This window comes from Microtus oregoni, unplaced genomic scaffold (genome assembly GCF_018167655.1).
Source record: "Microtus oregoni isolate MIOR12 unplaced genomic scaffold, Mior012 000045F_ref0000178, whole genome shotgun sequence".
Lineage (NCBI taxonomy): Eukaryota > Metazoa > Chordata > Mammalia > Rodentia > Cricetidae > Microtus > Microtus oregoni.
Genome location: NW_024543219.1, coordinates 16,155,482 through 16,176,523, shown reverse-complemented (window position 1 = coordinate 16,176,523; position 21,042 = coordinate 16,155,482). Strand labels below are relative to the sequence as shown.

The following is a 21,042-nucleotide window of genomic DNA, read 5'->3' as shown; positions in this document are numbered from 1 at the left end:
CTTGAATTACTACCCCCTAGTTCTGTTTGGGTCTCTGCTACCCACAGCTGTTCACCCTGAGCACCTGGTGACCAGCCCTTCACTCAAGTGGCTTTGGGGTGTCTACTTTCGGCCCTAGGGTTAATGGTGAAAGTCGGAGACCAGGTGGGGCGCCCACATGCGTCCCAGACCTGGGTGGGCGTCCGAGGTGAGGAGGCGCTCTTTGGGCAGCAGTGAGCTGGTGGCGGGCGGAGAGCTGCCAGACTGACAGAGAGGCCGGCCGGAGTGGGGGCCGTTCCGTTGCCGCCGTCGCTGCCGCCGCCGCTGTGATGCGAAGCCGGAGCTGTGCCGGGCGGTGGAGTCAGAGCTGGGGCGCGGGAGCACGAGCTGCAACATCAGCACCAGCGGCGGCGGCGGCAGCACCTGCAGCAGCTCCCGGGCCCCGCGCTTTGATCTACGCCCCGCGGCGCCGGGAGCCGCCGCCCCGCGCTCTCTATGGATGTCAAGGCGGCCCCCAACGGGGTAGCCACTATCGAGGACCGGATCCTGCGGATTACTGGCTACTATGGCTATTACCCGGGTTACTCCAGCCAGAAAAGTAAGACGCCGGGAGGCCGTCCTGAACGAGATGAGGGTGGGAGGTGGGCGCTCCGGGGAGCGGGGGAGCAGTGCGGGAGGGCGCATGGTGGGACACCTGCAGCGGGGGTTTGCGGGTCACTATCACATGCCTGGGCTTTTGAACCTTTGGGGCGAAAAGTATGTCCGCCGTCCGCTGTCCTAGGTGCTGAACATTGAGGCAGTCATGGGGGCTGGCTGCTTGAACCCAATAGTTTGGGGACAGTCTCAGTCGTGGGGGGTGGAGGCGTGCAGAGGACAGGACGAGCGCTCCTGTTTGTCGTCGGTCAGCTCACTGGTGGCTGATTTACGCCTGGAGGAGGCTAACATGGCTGTTTCACTAGCTGACCATCAGTCCTTGGGCTACTCACTTGGAAAGGCTTTACTGAGTGCTAGGGTTCTCTCACCTGGAGCTGGGGACAAAGGCGGTGGGGATATTAGTTGGTTACAGCTGGACTGGCTGAGTGGGTCAGCTTGTTCACCATGGGCCATGAGATGTTGCCAGCATGGAAACTGGTCATGATAAAACGTCCTTAGAAGGTCCTCTGTGCTGGGCAAAGAAAGAACCTGCTTAGGTACCTGAATTGCGAGCTTGTAGCGAGAAATCATGCAAAAGGCGGGCAGAGTGGGATTGGGAAATGAGACACAGCCACCCGCCCCCGCTGAACGTCGCGGCCACCACTGAGCTGTTGGATTCTAGTTTTATTCCGCCTAGGCTGAGATGCTCTCAGGCTTTGGGAGCAATTTTACACACACACACACACACACACACACACACACACACACACACACACACACCATGCTGTTGAGAACAGGAGTGACAGAGCCAGTGAGGGGCTCTATGTTCCAAGTCTCTACATTCTATTTTCTTGACATATAAACCCACCGCTGTATCTGCTGGGGTTAGTTCTGCCAACCACCAAAGTGAAGCCTGTTTTTTGTTTGTTTGCTTGTCTGTTTGTTTGCTTATTTTTGTTTCTGAACTGGGAGAGTAGCTTCATTTTCATTTCCATGCAGGTGTTATTTCAGTTTTTCTTTATCAAAGCATTTCTGCCAAAAAAGAAGGAACTTAACTGATGTTTTTGCTATTATTTTTAACCAAATGCATTTTATATGCATTTCTGATTGATATTTTTTCTCTGACAGCTTGGGGTGCCATCAATATTACAGAATCTGTGTGAAGCATGGGACCCCCTCTAATCTTGACACAGAGATGAAAAGTCACTTCATTTCCCATTAACTCTATACTGGGTTATGAGAGCATTGTCCTGTGGGACGTCCTCATACAGATGTTTTCCAGTTTAATATTTTATCTCCTCCCAGGAAAGGCCTGTCTACTTTGGATGTTTCTGTCTAGCTGTTTTTAGCAATAGAGGCTTACATTATTCATTTCCATACAAAAGTAATTATATAGTGTTAGAATTTTCTGGAAGGAAAATAACATGCTGTGGAACATTCTTTGAAATCTTTTTACTACAATCTCACAATTTTGTAGTTTTTTTTTTCCTTTCCTATTGGCAAAGGTTGTTTTCTTTAACCCTAGACACGTGGACTGAAATCTTGACTAGATCTTGTATAAATGACTTGAATGTCACCTTTGAATATTTAAATTAGAAACCAAGCATTTGGGTGGTCAAGAGAATGTAGAACTTGTCTCTAAAATTACAGAGTATTATAATTTCTGTGACAATGGTACTTTGGTTAATGAAGAGCAACCCAGAAAGAATACTGGGAAAGTGGCACTTTAGATAAGAACATGTTCATATTTTATTTTTGTACTTGCTAAAGAGCTGCACATGTTTCATTTGCAAGACAATAAAAGAGCAAAAAAGGGAAGTGCATTGGCCAAGGCTGTAACTGGAAGCAAAATGTGGGGGGGATAAAGATACTTTTGGCATTGCTATTAGTGGTGGGCACTTGGCTAAACAGGATAAATGCTAATCAAAGTACAGTGGATAACCTTGAGTTATCTGCGATTGATAGCATAGGAGGAACAGACTTTCTCCTTATTAATTGTTAACTGAGCAATTCCTACATACAAGGATGGGTCAGGAAAGTGTTTTCATGTTTAGAGTTTGAGTTTCCATGAGGAAAGAACCAGAAAATAACCTTATAAATATGTTTTGTACATGTCAAGGTGATAGTGATTTTCAAAAGGGCTGAAATGGGGGTCGGCAGAACTTTCAGGATGTTAAATAGGAACAATTAAGCAGGGGTGTGGGAAATGTGGAGGAGTCAGTCATGTGAACGTCAGGAGGGAGACGTTCCAGGCAGTGGGGCCAGCCAGTCGTATGCACCTGTTTGGCATGGCAGAGAAACAGTAAGTGGGCCTTGCATGGTGGACTTGCAGTGAGCTACTGGAAGAGTATCCTGGAGATAAAGAGAGTCAGATGAAATAGAACCTTATAGGCTCTTGATAGTTGTTTGGATTGTTCTCTGAATGGCATGGGGAACCTTGCTTGGGTGCTGAAAATGGAATATGATAATTTGGCTTGCTTTTCAAAAGGATCAGTTACATCAATTAGTACATTATTTTGGTAACCTAGGTGAGAGATGATGGGGGCCTGAATGAATGCATTGGAGGTGGTGGTAAGTGTTCAGACTCAGAACCAATAAGATCTCCTGGTGAACTATTTCTGGTATTGATAAGAAAGAGAAAAATAAAACATGGTTTGGGGTTTGACTAAGCTTGAACTGTCAAGAGCAGTTGTGTGGAAAGCATCATGATGGATAATGTTTCAGATATTCTAGATATGCTGGAGAAGCGGGTAAGTTCAGAGTTTCAAGAAGTCTGGTTGGAGATGCATTGGGGTGGTCCAGCATTTGACTGTGTATTTTTTCTTTTTTAAGTCTGAGACGGAGTGAGATCTCCCAGGAGTGTTTGTAGAGCAGAGATGAGGTACAAGGACTGAACCTGGGAGCCCTCTGGCATTGGGAGGTCAGGAGGAAAAATAAAAACCATTAAAGGAGGGCAAGACAGCCTTCCAGGGAAGGTAGGAGGAGACTTCTGAAATACAATGCAGTGGAAACCAGTGTTTCAGAAGGAACAGGAATGTCAAGTATAATGAAGCCGACAACTGACTGCACTCGGCAATAAAGGGCCATAGAGACTTAATGAAACTATCGACATGTGTCGATCATATGCACTAGAATGCGTATAAAAGAGGCTTAGAGGGAAAAATTGGGAACTGTAAATATAGATTCTTCAAGGACTTTGTTCAAAAGGAAGAGAAGAAATGAAGGCAGTCGGGTCAAGAAGGAGTTAAAGTAGCTGGACAGTGGTGGCTCACGCCTTTAATTCCAGCACTCAGGAGGCAGAGGCAGGTGGATCTCTGTGAGTTCAAGGCCAGCCTGGTCTACAAGAGCTAGTTATAGGACAGCCAAGGCTGTTACACAGAGAAACCCTGTCTCAAAAACCCAAAAATAAATAAATAGACAGACAGACAGACAGATTAAAAATTAATAAGACATTTACACGGAAAGGTGAATGACTCAATATACAAAAGTTAGTGATGTCAGCGAGACAGAATATAGAAATGGCATTATTTTAAGAGGAATGTGGGGAGAGGAAAGATGTGAATCAGGCTCTAGAAGATGGATCGCCGAAATGGTGGTTGTCTTTTGAACTTCTCTTCTGAGTGTTTCAGTGTTCTCCAGACTGCAAGAAAAACCATCACCTGAATGTGGATATGAAGGAGGTAACAGAGGTTGTCAGGGAGGAAAAGCATGAACTGGTAAAGCAAACAGACAAGTAGATGAACCATGCAAGCTTAGGGGTCACCAGATTTTTCAAATTTCCGGTCATAGATTTAAACTGAGACTAGTCAATAGATTGTCCTTTTTCTAACACAACAAAGGCATGGAATGAGTGAAGAGGATTTAAACTGAGTTGGAGAAGGTTATCCATGCGTTTAATAACAATAACATGGCAAATGAATTGTTTCTAAGGAGACGGTATATGACTGAACGTGGAGCTTAAAGCTGGCAGAAGCAGAGAGGACAGAAGATAAAGACAGTTAGGGGCAGTTGGTGGAAACATGAGGGGTTGAAGGTCTCAACATCATGAGAAACTGGTGGAATAAAGTGAAAAGTTATGTGGTTAGAGGGAGGGCTGAAATATAGGGTTAAATGGGACATGGGGCACTTCTCTGTTGACATAAAGCTCCTTGTTTGTCAGAGAGGTCTGGAATCACTGTCTGGAATCTCACCATAGCTCTGCTGTAGGTCAGTCTTGGCTATCCAGAGACCAGGAGCCCTTCTCAAAAGGATCCATCAGGAACTTCGAAAAACCCTCCTACTTACCACTGAGTGCAGACAGCCAGTAGTCTTTCTTTGACCCATGCATTTGCTCTTGTCTTGTTTTCCTATGTAGACTGAGATTGAGTTCTACAGTGATATTATATTAGCAACCGAAGACTTGTAGTAAGCCCTGCACCCTTGCTCTAGGCCAGGTCTGACCATACTCTATCCAAAGAACTCTTCCCACTTCTAGGAGAGACGAATTTAAATATGCTTGCCATCAAGAAATGATAAATTTAAGGTGACAGATCAATATTATCTGATGTGATGACTTCCCAATGTATACACAAAACATTAAAATATACCATTGTGCCTCAGAAATATGTATCATATATGTCAATCAAAATAGAAGGAAAGAATTTCACCTACTTCTGACGCTTGGTTCTGAGTGTGCCAGTGACTGCTTCAACTCAGCAGTTTCCAAGGTCCTGCTTACTTTCTGCTTTATCCAATTGAGCTCACTCAATCTCAGGCTTCTCCATATCTTACACAAATGTACTCTTAGGCCCCTCTATTTTCTACATCCAAGCTCATATTCCAAACTTCCTAGTAGCACACCTACCAGAATATCCTCCAGACACATCACATACAGAAACAAGTCATCATTCTACATTTTTCCTTTTTGTTATGCTTGTTGGCTTCCAATAACTGTATAGAACCAATCACCCACACCAGAGTTCTGGAGTTCTTTCCCATGTCTATCCTTTCCTTTTGTAGTTAATAAGTCCTGTCTGTTCTACTCCAGTCATGTTTTCTGTCCCTCCTGCCTCTTCTGCAAATGTCTGTGCATCCAACTTCCCTAATTGAATACCTGGAATAATCTTTCATTTTCTGTGAAATAAAATCCAAAGTCTTTAGGATGTCACGATTCAAGCCCAGCTTATGAATTCTATTTTAGTACACACATTCTTCTCCATCCAAAGTGCCAAATAATGCATGCTTACTGCAGAAGATCTGGAAGGCACAGAAACAAAGAGAGATTAGGAGAAAATTATTCATAATTTTACCACCCAGAGGTGATTAGTGCCAACACTTTAGTATTCATCCTTTCGATTTTTATAACTTCACATGTACATGTTTTTATTTTATACCAAACATTTTTCCTATTTGTCTATATCAATAACTTGATTTTAATTTATTTACCCTTTCTCATCTATGCAAGCATCTTAACCTACTTAACTAATCACCGGCATGTGCTTTTGGGCCTAACTTTTCTTCTCTCATATCCCATCTGGTCTCTACGCACCCTGCTCTGAGTCCCATCAAAAACTAGATGGCTGTTTTAATGACATTATTGCCTACACGTGTTTTTTTCTTTCTCTGAGCCTTATTAAACACTGGCCCTGAAGCACTCCTCCCAGGCCCAGGTGCCCCTCCTAGCAGGGAAAGCTCCTATTTATCTACAAAGTCTCTGTTTTAAATGCTGTCTTGAGGAAGAGTCTGCTGGCCCCAGGCTGGGTTCATCCTCCCTCTGGGTTCCCAGTGTTCTGGACTCACGTCTCCTCTGGCACTTAGTCAGCTGTCAGCTGTAGGTTTTGCATGAGACTGTCCAGTTCTCAGGGTCTGGAAAGGACAGGAACCTACTTTTATTTCAACTTGGGCAAGTTGCTCAACTCTGTCAAGTGTTGATGCTAGTGAATGAATGATTTCAGCTTCCTTTGAAAAAAAATTACCTTTTCCATTGTGAAAGAAACAAGGCAGGGTGGTGGTACTGGGAGGACAAGAAATGACTCACCAGTGACTGAGTCAAGAGGAATGCTGCAAACATCAGTCAGTGATCAGCTAACCTCATGACTGAAGCTTGCGAACTCCTGAGTCCTTATGGCTGCCTTAAGGTTTTCTGTTTTAGAGTAAAGAAATAAAAGGTAATTGCTAAACATACAGAAGACTACATTGATGAAAAGCACAAGAAGGAAAATGGAGTTCCCTCCTCTTTAGAAATGGTCCTATTGATCCTTGGGACACAATATTAATGTATCTCCCAAGTGCTTCCTCCACGGTGAGTTATGCAATTGCATCTCACTAGTGAAATAATAGCAATAGATATTTATTTCTGTTTATATTTAGTGTATATCCTGGCGACAAGTTTTGTGCTTCTTTATATATGAGAGGTGAGTCTTGTAAGCAGTTACAAATAAGTGCCACTGACATGCATCACTGACCAGAATTTTTGCTGTGATGTTGTAGTATGGTGTTGTAATTTATTATAGTGTGTATTTGTATTGAAAACACAAAGGTAAAATTAACTAGACAAATATATTGTGGTGATTTGAATAAAAACACCCCCAAAGGCTCATAGGGAGTGGCACTATTAGGAGGTGTGGCCTTGTTAGAGTGGGTGTGACTTTGTTGGAAGAAGTGCATCACTTGGGGACGGGCTTTGAAGTCTCAAACATTCATGCCAGATATAGTGTGATACTCCCTTCCTGCTGCCTGCTGATATAGAATGCTCATCTCCTTCTTCAGCACCATTTCTGCCTGCAAATCACCATGCTTCCCTCTATGATGATGGACTAAACCTGTGAACTGTAAGCCAGCCCCAATGAAATGGTTTCCTTTATAGGAGTTACCGCAGTCATGGTGCCTCTTCACAGCAATAAAACCCTAAGACCCACATTATACAATGCCACTGCCATTTACCCACATTAGGTTTAGCATTACACTTCTCACATATGTTGGTTGCCTATTATGACCCTTTGAATACCGAGATCTAACCTGAAGGCCATAAACTTTGGCAACAGGAAAACACAGAATGGCATGCCTGTATAATCAGCCACATGGCAGCCTTTTAAATTTGTGTACAAAGATTAATTTATCCACGTTATTTCTGTAAAAAGAGGTCATAAGATCTGTTTCACAGTGTATTGTTTCTGGCTTCTGATGACACTGATCAAAATGAACTCAGGGAAGACAGGGTTTGTTTCATTGTCCTTCAGTGAGAGAAGCCAGGACAGGATCTCAAGCAGAAACCTGGAGCCAGGGACTGAAGCGGGCACCATAGAGGAGTGCCTCTCACTGGCTTGCTTCCCTGATGTTTTCCAGGACAACCTGCTCAGGTACAATATTGCCCACAGTTTTCTGCACCCATCTCTCAGGTAGGATCTCAAAAATAGCGCCACAGGCATGTCCACAGATGAATATGGTGGAGCAGCTCCTCAGCTGAGGGTCTTTCTCCCAGGGTGTATCAAGTTGACCACCAAGATTAGCTACCACACAAGTGGTTGAGAGGACTATATAAATAAGCCACAGAAAATAGCTGGCTATTGATGCCCAATTCAGTATGTGAAAGTTGCTAAGATTTTGGAGGAAATTAAGTAAACAGATATGTAGTTCCAAAGGAACTCATTTTTTTCCTTAAGTAAATTATTTGTTTCTTTTTATTCACAGAGCATTTTGCAAGGTTATGGCAAAAATGTATGTTATTGAACTGTTAAAGGGAATTTGCTAATTATGATATTCACAATGCCTGTTTTGTGGACATTGCCTTCCCCTCCATTTATTTGTGATTGACCCAATGCTGTAACCAAAACATTTCTACATGGACTGTACCAAGACATATTTTATTTTAAATGTACTTAAATTCGTCTGTCACAAATGTTTGCATCATTGACTAATCCAAAAAAAGGGGAGAAAATCCAGAATTGACAAGAAATAACATGAGCCTGCATGTCCAAAGATGCAGGAACTCAGGCACCAAAGAGGCAAAGGGGGCTGGAGAGAGAAGGGAGAGGAGAAGAGTGAACTCCCAGAGACAGGCTGTATGCCCAGAATGGGTGCGGTGCAGGTTGCATAAGAGGCAATGGAGGAAGTGATAGGTAAGGCAAACTTGGTAATGGTCTATGGAAAGTAGCATTCTTCTTCTCTGTGGACTTTTAAGGGGAAGGGCTTTCTAGATGCTGTTTCTACAGCAGTAAATATAACGAACGGGCTGTGTCATGCTGTGGTTAAAAAATATCATTGCAGTCCCTAGAGTTATAGTTTTTTTTTTAATTGAGAAAAGGAGAAAAAAAAACAAACAAGTTTCCACCTCCTCCCAGCCTCACATTTCCCTCCCCCTCCTCCCCCCCAACGCCCCCTCCTCCCACCCTTCTCCCCCTCCCCCCACTCCTTTCCCCCTCCCTCTCCAGTCCAAAGAGCAGTCAGGGTTTTCTGCCCTGTGGTAAGACCTAGGACCTCCCACCTCCGTCCATATCTAGGAAGGTGAACATCCAAACTGGCTGGGCTCCCACAAAGCCATCACATTACATAGGATCAAACCCCCGTGCCATCACAATTCTTAGTTAAGGGAACCACTTTAGGGTTGGCAAGAGACCTGACCCTAGAGGGGCTCCCAGGTGCCCAAGCTGAGGTCCCCAGTTAGTTCCTTGGGCAGTTGAGAATAGGGAACCTGAAATGACCCTATCCTTGAGCAATACTGACGAATATCTTGCATATCATCATAGAACCTTCATCTGGTGATGGATGGAGATAGAGTTATAGTTTTTTAAGTTAAAAGTAGTTAATTACTTCTAAAAATAGAGGAATATAAAGAAGAAGAAAAATGATCTTTCTTTCTTAACATAACTATTGATATTTTGGTTAATTTCTTTCCAATCTTCTTAAATACATATATGGCTTCCTGTCTTGATCTTTGAACAAAGAGAAACTATAGTGTTACTATTGTAGCCAAAATTCTAACTCTCTCTCTCTCTCTCTCTCTCTCTCTCTCTCTCTCTTTCTCTCTCTCTCTCCCTGCTTTTTAAAAATACCTTTTTTTGATTATGAATTGCTTAACTGCTTTGAGAGGCCAAATTGAATTCTTTCAGAGCTCTTGGCTTATAGAATTTGTACAAACTGGTTCTCAATCATTTGAGACTAAATACAATGAAAAGACCTGAAGTGTTAATAATGGCTTGTTTGGTTTGGAAGCTGTTGAAGGGTCCTGTGGTGTCTCTGTGGGTTTGAAGCATAAGAATAAACTGCTATAAGTGGGAATCAAGCAGTATCCTGTGATTGGGAAAGCAGGAAGCCCTCCCTCTTTTCTGGTAGGTGTTCTTCATCTTTTCTCTGCAGCAGGCTGGCTTCTCTGTTTCCTTGCCCAAATGGTCAAAAATAGCCACTGCCACCAGTTTTAGTGTTTACATGTCCTCTATTCAAGAGCACAGACAGATTGAGCAAGAATCTCTTACTTCTAAATCCAGATTCTTGGGAAAAGCCACTCTTTGTTCCAATTTATGGCACATGGCATACTCTAGATGCTATCGATTGTGGTAGGGCAGACTTACCGCATTCTGGCTACCAGACTGACCTGAAATATTGATGGTGGGAGCAGGGGAGTTTTTAGGGAAAAGGATCAGTTGGCCAGAAAGTCATTTTGAAAGCAATTTGTTTCACAGGGCTTTGTATACAATTGTTTTTTTTTATCAAATTGTAGACTTTAATACACATTTAATCTAGAGCTGATAGATAGCACAAACAGTTTTTGTTGTGCAGGCCCAAGGCCCTGAATTTGATCTCCAGAACCCATGTAAGACAAATGTGTACATGCTTGTAATCCCAAATTTGGGGAAGTATATACAAGCAGATGCCTAGGGCTCACTGCCTAGGCTAATGGATGAGTTTCAAGTCAAAGAGAAACATTGTCTCATAAAACAGGGGGACAGAGCCTCAGGAATGGCCCCTGATGTTAATCTCTAGCCTTCACATACAGACCCTGTATGAGAGCCCCTTCTTCCCAAGTTTTCATCTGTTCTTCTGGTCCTGATAGTCTTTTAACATGGATCTATGTCATGTTTAGTGAAGTGATAGACACTGTCCAATCTTAGAAACTTGAAAATTTCAGGTGTCTGCCGAGGGTGAAGTTTCTAGACCACTTGCAAATGGCACTGCAGGTTGCTTATGAAGCCTTATGGAGGGTCACCAAATTAAATCAAACTTGGAAGACATATTTCTTTTTCTAGGTCAGAGAGGGAAACATGCCAGTGCCTTCGGACTCAGCGTACTGTAATCAAGGATGGCCTTTAACACTGTATATTTTAAACAGGGGTTGAAAAATACAGTCTTTTGTAGCCTGGGGTTTGCTATTTTTAGACTTGGGCTAGAGCCAAGATGGCCCTAGTGAGGTGTCAATAATGTTTTCTCAGCCCTGAAAATTGGACATAGAAAGTAAGATTGTTTTGCCTTAGGAAAGATGAGATTCCTAAGGCTGTGGGAGGATGAACGTTTTGCTGCAGCCACCCCACCATTCTCCACGCCAAACGGTAACTCTCTTGAGCTTTTGCTCTTGCCTGTGTTTAATTGCAGGCATTTAAGAGGTAAGATTCAGACCCAAGTGAGTTCAAAAATTATTTGGAGCACCATCATCCCTGCTTAGAATGAGGGAGGTAGGTTCTACAAAAGTGGCATGCACACCTGAAATTGTGCCATTAGAGTTGCCAGAGTCTTTTTAGAACATAAATACTTGGAAGTTGAGAAAGTTTTCATTTTCAATTTTACCTTATAACTGCGAACACAAGAAGTGAATTGCTTGGTTTGATCTTTCTGATCCACATCAAATTAGTAGCCATGGTGATTTAGAATAATGCTGGTGGGTTTGTTGTTGCTGTTAAAAAGTACCTTTCTATGTAGCCCAAGGTGATCTTGAACTTGAGGTCCTCATGCTTCCACCTTCTAAGTGAAGTTATGGCTTGGCACCATCATCATGCTCACCCCATGGCCATCTTTCCAGAGCTTCACTTGGTTCTTCCCATTCCTCTGGTTAAGGTCTCCAGAGGTGTGGCCATTTGAGTGAGAAAGTCCCTCATGGGGTCAGTTATTCGAACACTTGGTCCCCAGTTGGTCACCCTGTTTGAGGGGTTTAAGTTTGTCACTGTAGGTGGGCGTTGAGCACTTAAAACCCCTATCTCTCCCTCTTTGCTCTCTACTCCCTGCTTGGTTTTGAGGATACAGCTCTTAACTTTCTTCAGTGGCTTTGCTTGCTGCCATGCCTCCTGCATTAATAGAATCTTATTCTTCTGGAACCATAGTCAAAAAACACTCTTTCCTCCATAAGTTGCTTTGATTATTATTTTTTAATAACAGCAACAGAAAAGTAACAAATATGAATGGTTTTGGAAGTTCTTCAGAAAACTATAAAATTCTGGACTCAAACCACAGAGTCCTGTGTAGCTGGCTTTTCAGCAGGCTCTGCTCCTCTCCACTCTAAGCTGGGTCATCTTGGCACAGGCTCCAGAACCTCCATGCCTTCAGACTGACAAGTACTTTCTTCTCTCTTCCTGGACTGCTACCTGGTGGCCTCCTCCTCACTTATCAGGCCTTTACTAAGTGCTGTCCCCTCAGAGGGGGCTTTTCAGCCGTGCACTCTATCGCTTCATGTTCTCTGCCTTTAGAACACTTACTGCAGCCTGCACTACAGCTCGTGTTCATTTTTGTGACTGTTTAATGTGTTCCCTGCCTGCTAGACTTTTAGTTCCCTCAGGGTAAGGATGGGTCCATTTGTTCAGCATTGTGCTGCTAGCACAAAGAACAGTACATGTGTACTTTAGAAATCGTGTTGAATGGTTGAGCCTTATTAAAAACTTCAAGTAGACTCAAACAACCTTTGTGTTTGGAATATCTGAGGTGTACAGGGAAGTTATGACTGTAGCATGGAGTGTTCTCATGTTCCCCTCACTCTGCTTTGCCCACTGTGAGCACTGCACCACAATGTTACACAAGTCAAAGCTATAAACCCAATACCGGCACTTTGAAATTAATTAAATTCTAGACTGTAGTTGGCTTTCACTAGTTTATTTTTTATTCATCTTCTCTTCCTTTCTGGCTTTTAAACTCTGGGCACTGCATTTAGTTGTTTTGTGTCTCAAGTAGAACTTAATGCATTGCATGTGGAATGAAATTTCAACTTTAAAGAAATTTGCTGGATATTTTATGGCATGGATAAGGTTAGATTCTAAAATTTGACTACTAGTTTTCAAAATAATGTAGGATTAAAGTCATATTAGAAATGATCCATGATATGACATGATGTGGCATCTTAAGGACTCTTCTGCAAAATGGAACAGTGGGCTTTTTTAAAATATTTCAACTGTTTAATATTTGGAGGGACAAAGACATAGTTGAGAATATAAATAAAACTATGAATTATTAATTCACTCTAAATGCATACACATATGTATGCCAATTTTTATTTAGTTTATTTTATCATGTGGGAATTTTACTTCTTTAAACAGACTATTAAAATATAATTCCATTGAATTTTATCTGCTTTTTATATTTTATTATTATGTATGTAAAGTATAATGATATTGCTTAGGAAACTGAAATAACTCAAACTTGTTAATTGACAAAGAACCTCAGTTTTACTCAAAATCTGATTTTAGTAAGAAAGCATCAGTGGTGTGGATGCTGCAGTTTGGAGTGGTCCAGACACAGTGACCTGTATCCCGCCTTTGACATTCAGCCTCCACTTGATGAACTCTGAACAACTTCTAAACACTCTGGCTCATTAGGACGTGAATTAGTTACTTAGTTTAGAGGTCTCACCGCTTGTTTTGCAGGAAGAAGGTGAGCTTGCCTCAAGAAATACTAGATTTCCCAAAAGACCCTCTTAGGGAATGAGGCACTCAAACCAAAGAAGAGGGTTTTGAGGAAAGGTCTTTACCAACGATGCTCTCTTTTTCAGCAGTGAAGGAATGATGTAGTCATGTCTCAAGTTGAGGTCATTCAAACAGCGTTAGCATTCAAATATCCCGTAGCACATCCAGGTAGCCTCAAGTTTGTCCACAGAGACAAGCTATTGGGGACCTTATTCTCCCATGGATCTGAATCTCAAAAAATAACCTGTGCTTTTTCAACTGTTTTATAATGGACTCTGTAAAGCTCTGAGTAGAGAAATGTATTGATCTCACAGCTATCAAGAAAGCAACGTCATGGGCAATCCTTCCTCTTGTTAAATTACACTAGGAGTGGGTTTCTCTTTTCTCTGAAAGGTGATACAAATATCTTCCTAAACATCATTTAAAACTTCAAGCCATGGTTTCTTTAAAACACAGAAGCATCCACGTGGTCCGAGTAAATCCTACACTATCTTCACTTTCCTTGCATCTCCTTGAAGGTAATGAGTTAGATCCTGATTCTGATAGTGCTGCCTTGAAAGCCAATGGGGACGGTTGCTTGTGGGGTCATTGACTATATTTCAGGTGCTCCTGCACATGGATGTATAAGGTGAAAAGCTGCATTGATGTGCAAAGACAGCTTCATCACCGAAGCAGTGCAACCTATTTCTCTCTTGAAGTACAGTTTTGCTTGGCCTTGCAACTCTTACTGCTTTCCAAAAGACTCACAGAGTGCTCACTTCTTTCAGACACTCACAAAGAGTCCTAGAAAATATGGAGTTTAAAGCTTTGTAAGGAACTCAGTTTTGCTGGAGGAAAATAGCATAGTTGCTGACTTCTCTAATATTTGCGTCAGAATTAATGCAAATGAGTGAGTTTGAGGAGAGGATTTTATTTGATAAAAGCATTGCTTCCATTTTTATCACCTGCTCTCACCACAGACCAGTTTACTGATCTTTTCCAAATCTCACTGGCTCCCAAAGTTTCACCAGATGATGAACAGTTGTGCTGCTCAACAACCAGGCAGAATACTTTAGGGTGCAAGCGAAAAGAACTCAACTTATACTGGGTAAGCAATAACAAAATTACTGTCTCAGATCATAGGAAGTGGTACATTTCTGACTTGGTAGCTGATGCTATAAGGAAGTAGCCAGGCTCTAGTTCTTGCTTTTTTTTTTTTTACCTAATTTCTGTGTTGTACTTTGCAAAAGATATCTATCTATCTATCTATCTATCTATCTATCTATCTATCTATCTATCTTACTTCTCTATCTCTTTCGCTCTCTTTCATTCTCCCTTTCTTTGTATTTCTTTCTTTGTTTGTTTCTTAAATCATTTTTAATTGATTATTTGAGAATTTCACATCATACATTGATTGCACTCACCTCCCAGTCTTTCCATGGCTGCCTCCCCTCCCTCATGACTTACCCCTCCACTTCAAATAAAGAAAAACAACTCCATTTTGTTCCGTTTATATACTCGCTGAAATATGGTCAAATTCCTGTGACCTGGCCCCCAAGAGATGAGGAGCCTTTCTCTGCTGGCTTCCATGCCAGAAGCCATCAACTGGGAAAAGCCATCGGGTAGTCAGAGAGGGACAGAGCCAACTCTGCCCTCCCTACTCTATCACCTGTGTTGTGGGGCTGTCTTTCCTGCACTCATTCCACTGTTGGCATGCTTGTGTGGCCGCCACTGAGGAGAGGGGCTTATAGTTCTCCCATGTTGAAGCCACAGCCAGTTCCTCTAAATTTTGTGGGGAAGAGGTCTTCTGTGAGAGATGGGCCTGCTCTTCCAGGAAGGACAGGATCAGTTCACCCATGCATTCCGACATTAAGTGTCTTCAGGCAGCAGGCCAGACCACAGACATCCACCTATGCTTAGATGATGACCTTGGCCACAGACATTAACTTGGTCCATGGCTGTTATCAAGACCATCGACCCATGCATGACCCTCATGAGTTTCAAGGGCCACTGGATCTCAACATGACCTCAGATGGCTACATGGTCCACCCACTTCAGGATGGCCCCCAGAGGCAGCAAAGCCCAAGGACATCACCAAAGCATCAGGCGGTAGCACAGACTGCATACAGTCACATGCATCTCAGATTTCATGGTGCCAGGGAACAAGAAGCATGGACCACAGGCATCAACATGGTCTCTTGGTAGCATCATGGGCCACAGTGATATGTCAATAAGGTCCAAGTCAGGTATGGAAACTCCCCTCATCTGCTGCCTCCCTAGTTGCCCAGAGCCAGTGGGATCCCACAGCCAAACAGCAGGTTGAGAGGTGGAGTCTGCAATTGCATACGCTTCAAGACTATTGTACACCATCCTGCAATCTCACTGCACCATGGCACCATGTTTACCTTAGCAAAACATTGCTTCACTTCAAGGCTCTTAATTTTCTCACTTAAAATTTCACTGAAATTTTAATAGCTCTCTTTTGTTTTACAAATACTTGTTTTAAAATATGTCATACTATTATTATTTTATGTGGCCTATAGGCAAACATACCTAAACTTTGAGACACTGGATAATTTTCTTGGTTTGTTTTTAGGTTTTTGTGATAGAACTCTCTTACAAAAAGCAACTTGAGCTAGAAAATGTTTATTTTAGTATATATTTCTAGGTCATAGTTCACCACCGTTGGAAGTCAGTGCAGGAGCTCGAAACAGGAACCTGGAAGCACAGGCCTATGTGGGAACCACGGAACAACACTGCTTACTGACTTGCTTCCCGCTTTTTATCAGCTACTTTCCTTAAGCAACCCAGAACTTCCTGCCCAGCTATGGTTCTGCCCACAGCTGCCTGGCTCTTCCTGTATGAATAAGCAATAAAGAAAATGTTCCACAGACATGCTCACAGGTTAGCCTGGAGGAGGGAGGTCTTCACGTAAGGGTCTCTCTTCGAAGATGTCAGGTTGACCACTGAGGGTGATTATTACAGGTAACAAACTTGTCTTCTGGACTGCATGGACATTATTTTATCCTTCCTAACCTAGTCACTAAATAGGATCTTGAGAAGATTCCAGAACCAAAAGTTTTCCTTGCACAGAATGGATAGGAGTGTAAGAGAGATCATGGACAATTGCCTCCCAATAGGTACCCATCTAGGACCTCACTGTTGAACAACTGGGCTTCTTTGACTATTCAGTATCATTTTGTTAAGATCTACTCTCTTGGATTACAGGTTTTCTTAATCTCCTGATATCCTGTATTCTGAGAGTTGAACTTCAAAGAAGCCTCCATGTTCTAGTGGTCAGTGTGTGTAGGTTCATTTAATTCTCCTATGATTTTAGTTTGGCGATCCACTTTTCACCCATGCCTGGTGTCCCTGTGGACTTCTACTTGAGCATCTACAGAGGCTAAAGCTGTTGTCTTAGCCACAGAAGGAAGCACAGTCCAGTGCTGTACAGAACAAGAGTTGAGGTTAAGAAGCTAGGTATCAGGGTATCGGATAGACTTAGCTACAAACACCACTTTGTTCCCTGTTAGTTGTGACTAGTACCACAATTCTGTGGCTTTGAAAATCTTTGTTGAAAAAGGAGGTAATTCCCATGTTGTTCCCATCTGCTTAGGCTCCTGTTTTCTCAGACTCACCAAGTCATTTTTTGCTTTCTAGAGACTCAAATTTCATAATCATATCTTCTATTGATTACCTCATTCTTGGGGATTTATCCCTCTAAAACTCGGTTATTGAATATTCAGTGCAATCTCCTAAATGAAGAAATATAGAGGGATGCCTTACTCAATCTGCTATCTTTCCCTGAAAGAATTACTATGCTTTCTATTCTTTCTTTGAAATTTTCTGACTTGAATTAGATTTTTATGAACCCAAATAAATAGCATGTTCTTAGTGACAGAGTACAATATCTCTGTTTCCTCTCAGTGGGAAGCTGTTTTACACATCACGACATGAAAGCAAATAATAATATACTGCCTCTTGATCTGAATGTTGGCTACACAAATGCTTTTGCATTGCAAAATGTCTTCAAGATGTACAGCCAAAGTTTGTGTTCTTTTCTGTATGCAGGTCATATTGCAATATAAATTTTGCTTTAAAATTTTCAGTTCACAACAGGCATGATGGCACATGACTTTAAATCCAGCACTTGGGACACAGAGGCAGGCAGACCTTTGTGAGTTCGAGGCCAGCCTGGCATACAGCGTGAGTTCCAGAACAGCTAGGGAAACCCTGTCTCAAAGAAATTACACCTCACAGTTAGATGTGGTGGCACAAGCCTCTAAAACCAACACTCAGAATGCAGAAGCAGATGACTCTCTATAAGTTTAAGGCCAGCTTGTTCTACATGGTGAGAGCCAGGCCAGCCAAAAACTATGTAGTGAAACCTTGTGTCAAAAATAAAAATAATTGCACCTCACATAATTATATATCTTAGTATTCTGGGCCATTTTATCTTTTCTAACAAGACTGAAGTATAAGTGAACTAGACATAATAAATTCCTTCTTCAAACTTCCAAAGTAACAGAACATAAAGGATTACTTTCATAGATACGCTCAGTTCCCCAATCCCTAAATATATATTTTATTCCTTACTTCTATGAATTAAATGATTCTCAAATATTTCATTTTATAGTCAAAACATCTTGGAATTAAAAATATCTCCACTGTCCTCACTGCATCCTGTCCTGGTTAAAACAAATTCTTTCAGAAGGAGACCCAGGCATCTGTTCTCTTTTTTAAAATTGTTTTTATTGAGCTATATATTTTTCTCTGCTCCCCCTTTTCTCTCCCATCTCCTTCCACCCTCTCCCATAGTCCCCATGCTCTCAAAAAGCATTGTCTTTTTCTACTTCCCATGTAGATTAGATCCATGTATGCCTCTCTTAGGGTCCTCTTTGTTGTCTAGGTTCTCTGAGATTGTGAATTATAGGCTGGTTTTTCTTTGCTTTATGTTTAAAAGGCACTTATGAATGAGAACATATGATATGTGTCTTTCTGGATATGGGTTACCTCACTCAATGTGATGTTTTCTAGATCCATCCATTTGCCCACAAATTTCAAGATGTTATATTTTCTGCTGTGTAGTACTCCATTGTATAAATGTACCATGTTTTCCTTATTCATTCTTCAGTAGAGGGGCATTTAGATTGTTCCAGGTTCTGACTATAACAAATAGTATTGCTATGCACATAGTTGAGCACATGTCCTTGTGGCACTATTGAGCACCCTTTGGATATATACCCAAAAGTAGTATTACTGGGTCTTGAGGTAGGTTGTTTCCTAATTTTCTTAGAAATCACTATACTAATATCTGAAGGGGGTATACCAGTTGCACTCCCACCAGCAATGCAGGGGTGTTCCCTTTTCCCCACAACCTCTCCAGCATAAGTTGTCATCAGTGTTCTTGATCTTGGCCATTCTTACAGGCATAAGATGGAATCTCAGAGATGTTTTGATTTGCATTTCTCTGATGACTAAGGATGTTGAGCATTTCCTTAAGTGTCGTTCAGCCATTTTAGATGTCTCTGTTGAGAGTTCTCTGTTTAAGTCTGTACCCCATTTTTATTGGATTATTTTTTCTCTTGATGATCAATTTCTTGAGTTCTTTGTATATTTTGGAGATCAACCCTCTGTTCAATGTGGGATTGGTGAAAATCTTTTCCCATTCTGTAGGCTGTCATTTTGTCTTGTTGACTGTGACCTTTGCTTTACAGAAGCTTCTCATTTTCAGGAGGTCCCATATATTAATTGTTTCTCTCAGTTTCTGTGCTACTGGGTTTATATTTCGGAAGTGATCTTTTGTGCCAATGTGTTCAAGTGTACTTCCCACTTTCTTCTATGAGGGTCAATGTGACTGGTTTTAAGTTGAGGTCTTTGATCCATCTGGATTTGAGTTTTGTGCCTAACAATAGATATGGTTCTATTTTTATTCTTCTGCATGTTGATATCCAGCTATGCCATCACCATATGTTGAATATGTTTTCTTTTTCCATTTTATATTTTTTACTTCTTTGTCAAAAGTCAGGTGTTTGTAGGTTTGTGGGTCTTCAATTCACTTCCATTGGTCCTCCTGTCTGTTTTTATGCCAATACCAGGTTGTTTTCAGTACTGTAGCTTTGTAATAGACTTTGAAGTCAGGGATTGGGATGCCTCCAGAAGTTCCTTTATTGTACAGGATTGTTTTGGCTATCCTGTTTTGCTGTAGGAAGTCTTACAACTTGTAGTTACCCACCTACTGGGGCGTGGCCTCTGTGTCTGCCCTCTTTTCCAGCCACTCTTTCCAGTTGCTGGACTCGCTTTCTGTTCTCCAATCAAGCAGAGGATTTTGATTTGTGAGTTTACCTACCTCTAAATAAATAACCATCTATTTCTCAATTCTGAGCTTGTGTGGGATTTCTTTTAAGCATCCTTCCACACTGGTTGGTTTTTGTTTGTTCGTTTGTTTTTGTTTTTCTTTATGAAGTTGACTGCTGTTCTTTTGAGGTCTGTGGAGAATTTTGCTGGAGTATTGATGGGAATTGCATTGAATCTGTAGACTGCTTTTGGTAAGATTGCCATTTTCACTATGTTAATTCTACCTACCAAAGAGCATGGAAGATCGTTCCACATTCCAGGGTCTTCCTCAATTTCTTTCTCCAAAAATTTAAAGTTCTTGTCATAAAGGTCTTCCACTTGTTTGGTTGGAGTTACTCCAAGTTATTTTATGTTATTTGTGGCTATTGGGAAGAATGATATTTCTCTGATTTTTTTCTCAGCCCATTTATCATCTGTGTAAAAGGAGGGTTACTGATTTTTTTAATTAATCTTGTATCCTGCTACATTACTTAAGGTGTTTGAGTTGTAGAAGTTCCTTGGTAGAACTTTTTGGGTCGCTTATGTAAACTATCATATCATCAGAAAACAGTGAGAGTTTGACTTCTTCTTTTCTGACTTGTATCCCCTTGATCTCCTTTCGTTGTCTTACTGCTCTAGCTAGAACCATAGGTACCATATTGAAAAGATATGGAGAGAGTGGACAGTCTTGTCTTGTTCTTGCTTTTAGTGTGATCGCTGTGAGTTTCTCTCCATTTAGTTTGATGTTGGCTGTTGGCTTGCAGCATCAGTACTTCCTAAAGCTCCCCAGAAGAAGTGAGTAGCAGAAACATGAATGGAGTCTAGGATTGTGTTCATCCAACTATTTGCTTCTTCACCAAACAATTTGTGTCCTAAATTACCAACATATTATCTATCAAAGGTGTGGGGAAATCAATAAAAGTTAACATTTGAAAACACTACAATGAACTGAGTGGCCATGGTGCTGTAATAGCCTGAAGGGTTGAGTTGGTGTACTGATTTCTCAGTATTTCAGTTTCTATCCTCATCCTGGATTGGTAGCAGCTGGAAGCCAGGAATAGTCCACAGGTCACTGGCTAAATTCCCTTCTCCAGTTACAGCAGGGTTTCTACGTCTTCTCCTCAGGCATTTTGTAGACTCAGAAGGATCAGAGTTGGGTCTGTAGTGTGTATTCCTCCATACTCTCTGTCCTTCCCTTACACATTACCCTCCCGTAGATGTATTCCCTAGCTCTCAGATGATGTGATGAAAATCGCTGTAG

General features: G+C 41.8%; 1 protein-coding gene across 1 annotated transcript in view; it reads left to right on the top strand.

Annotated features, from left to right (window-relative positions):
- The first annotated feature begins 243 nt into the window (after window positions 1–243).
- The window catches only part of Slc35f4 (solute carrier family 35 member F4), a 231,334-nt gene continuing 210,535 nt past the window's right edge, over window positions 244–21,042 (top strand). Inside the window, exon 1 of the mRNA XM_041634085.1 lies at window positions 244–577. Within this exon, the coding sequence (XP_041490019.1) occupies window positions 475–577 (103 nt within the window). The 5' untranslated portion in view covers window positions 244–474. The remainder of the gene's footprint in view (window positions 578–21,042) is intronic.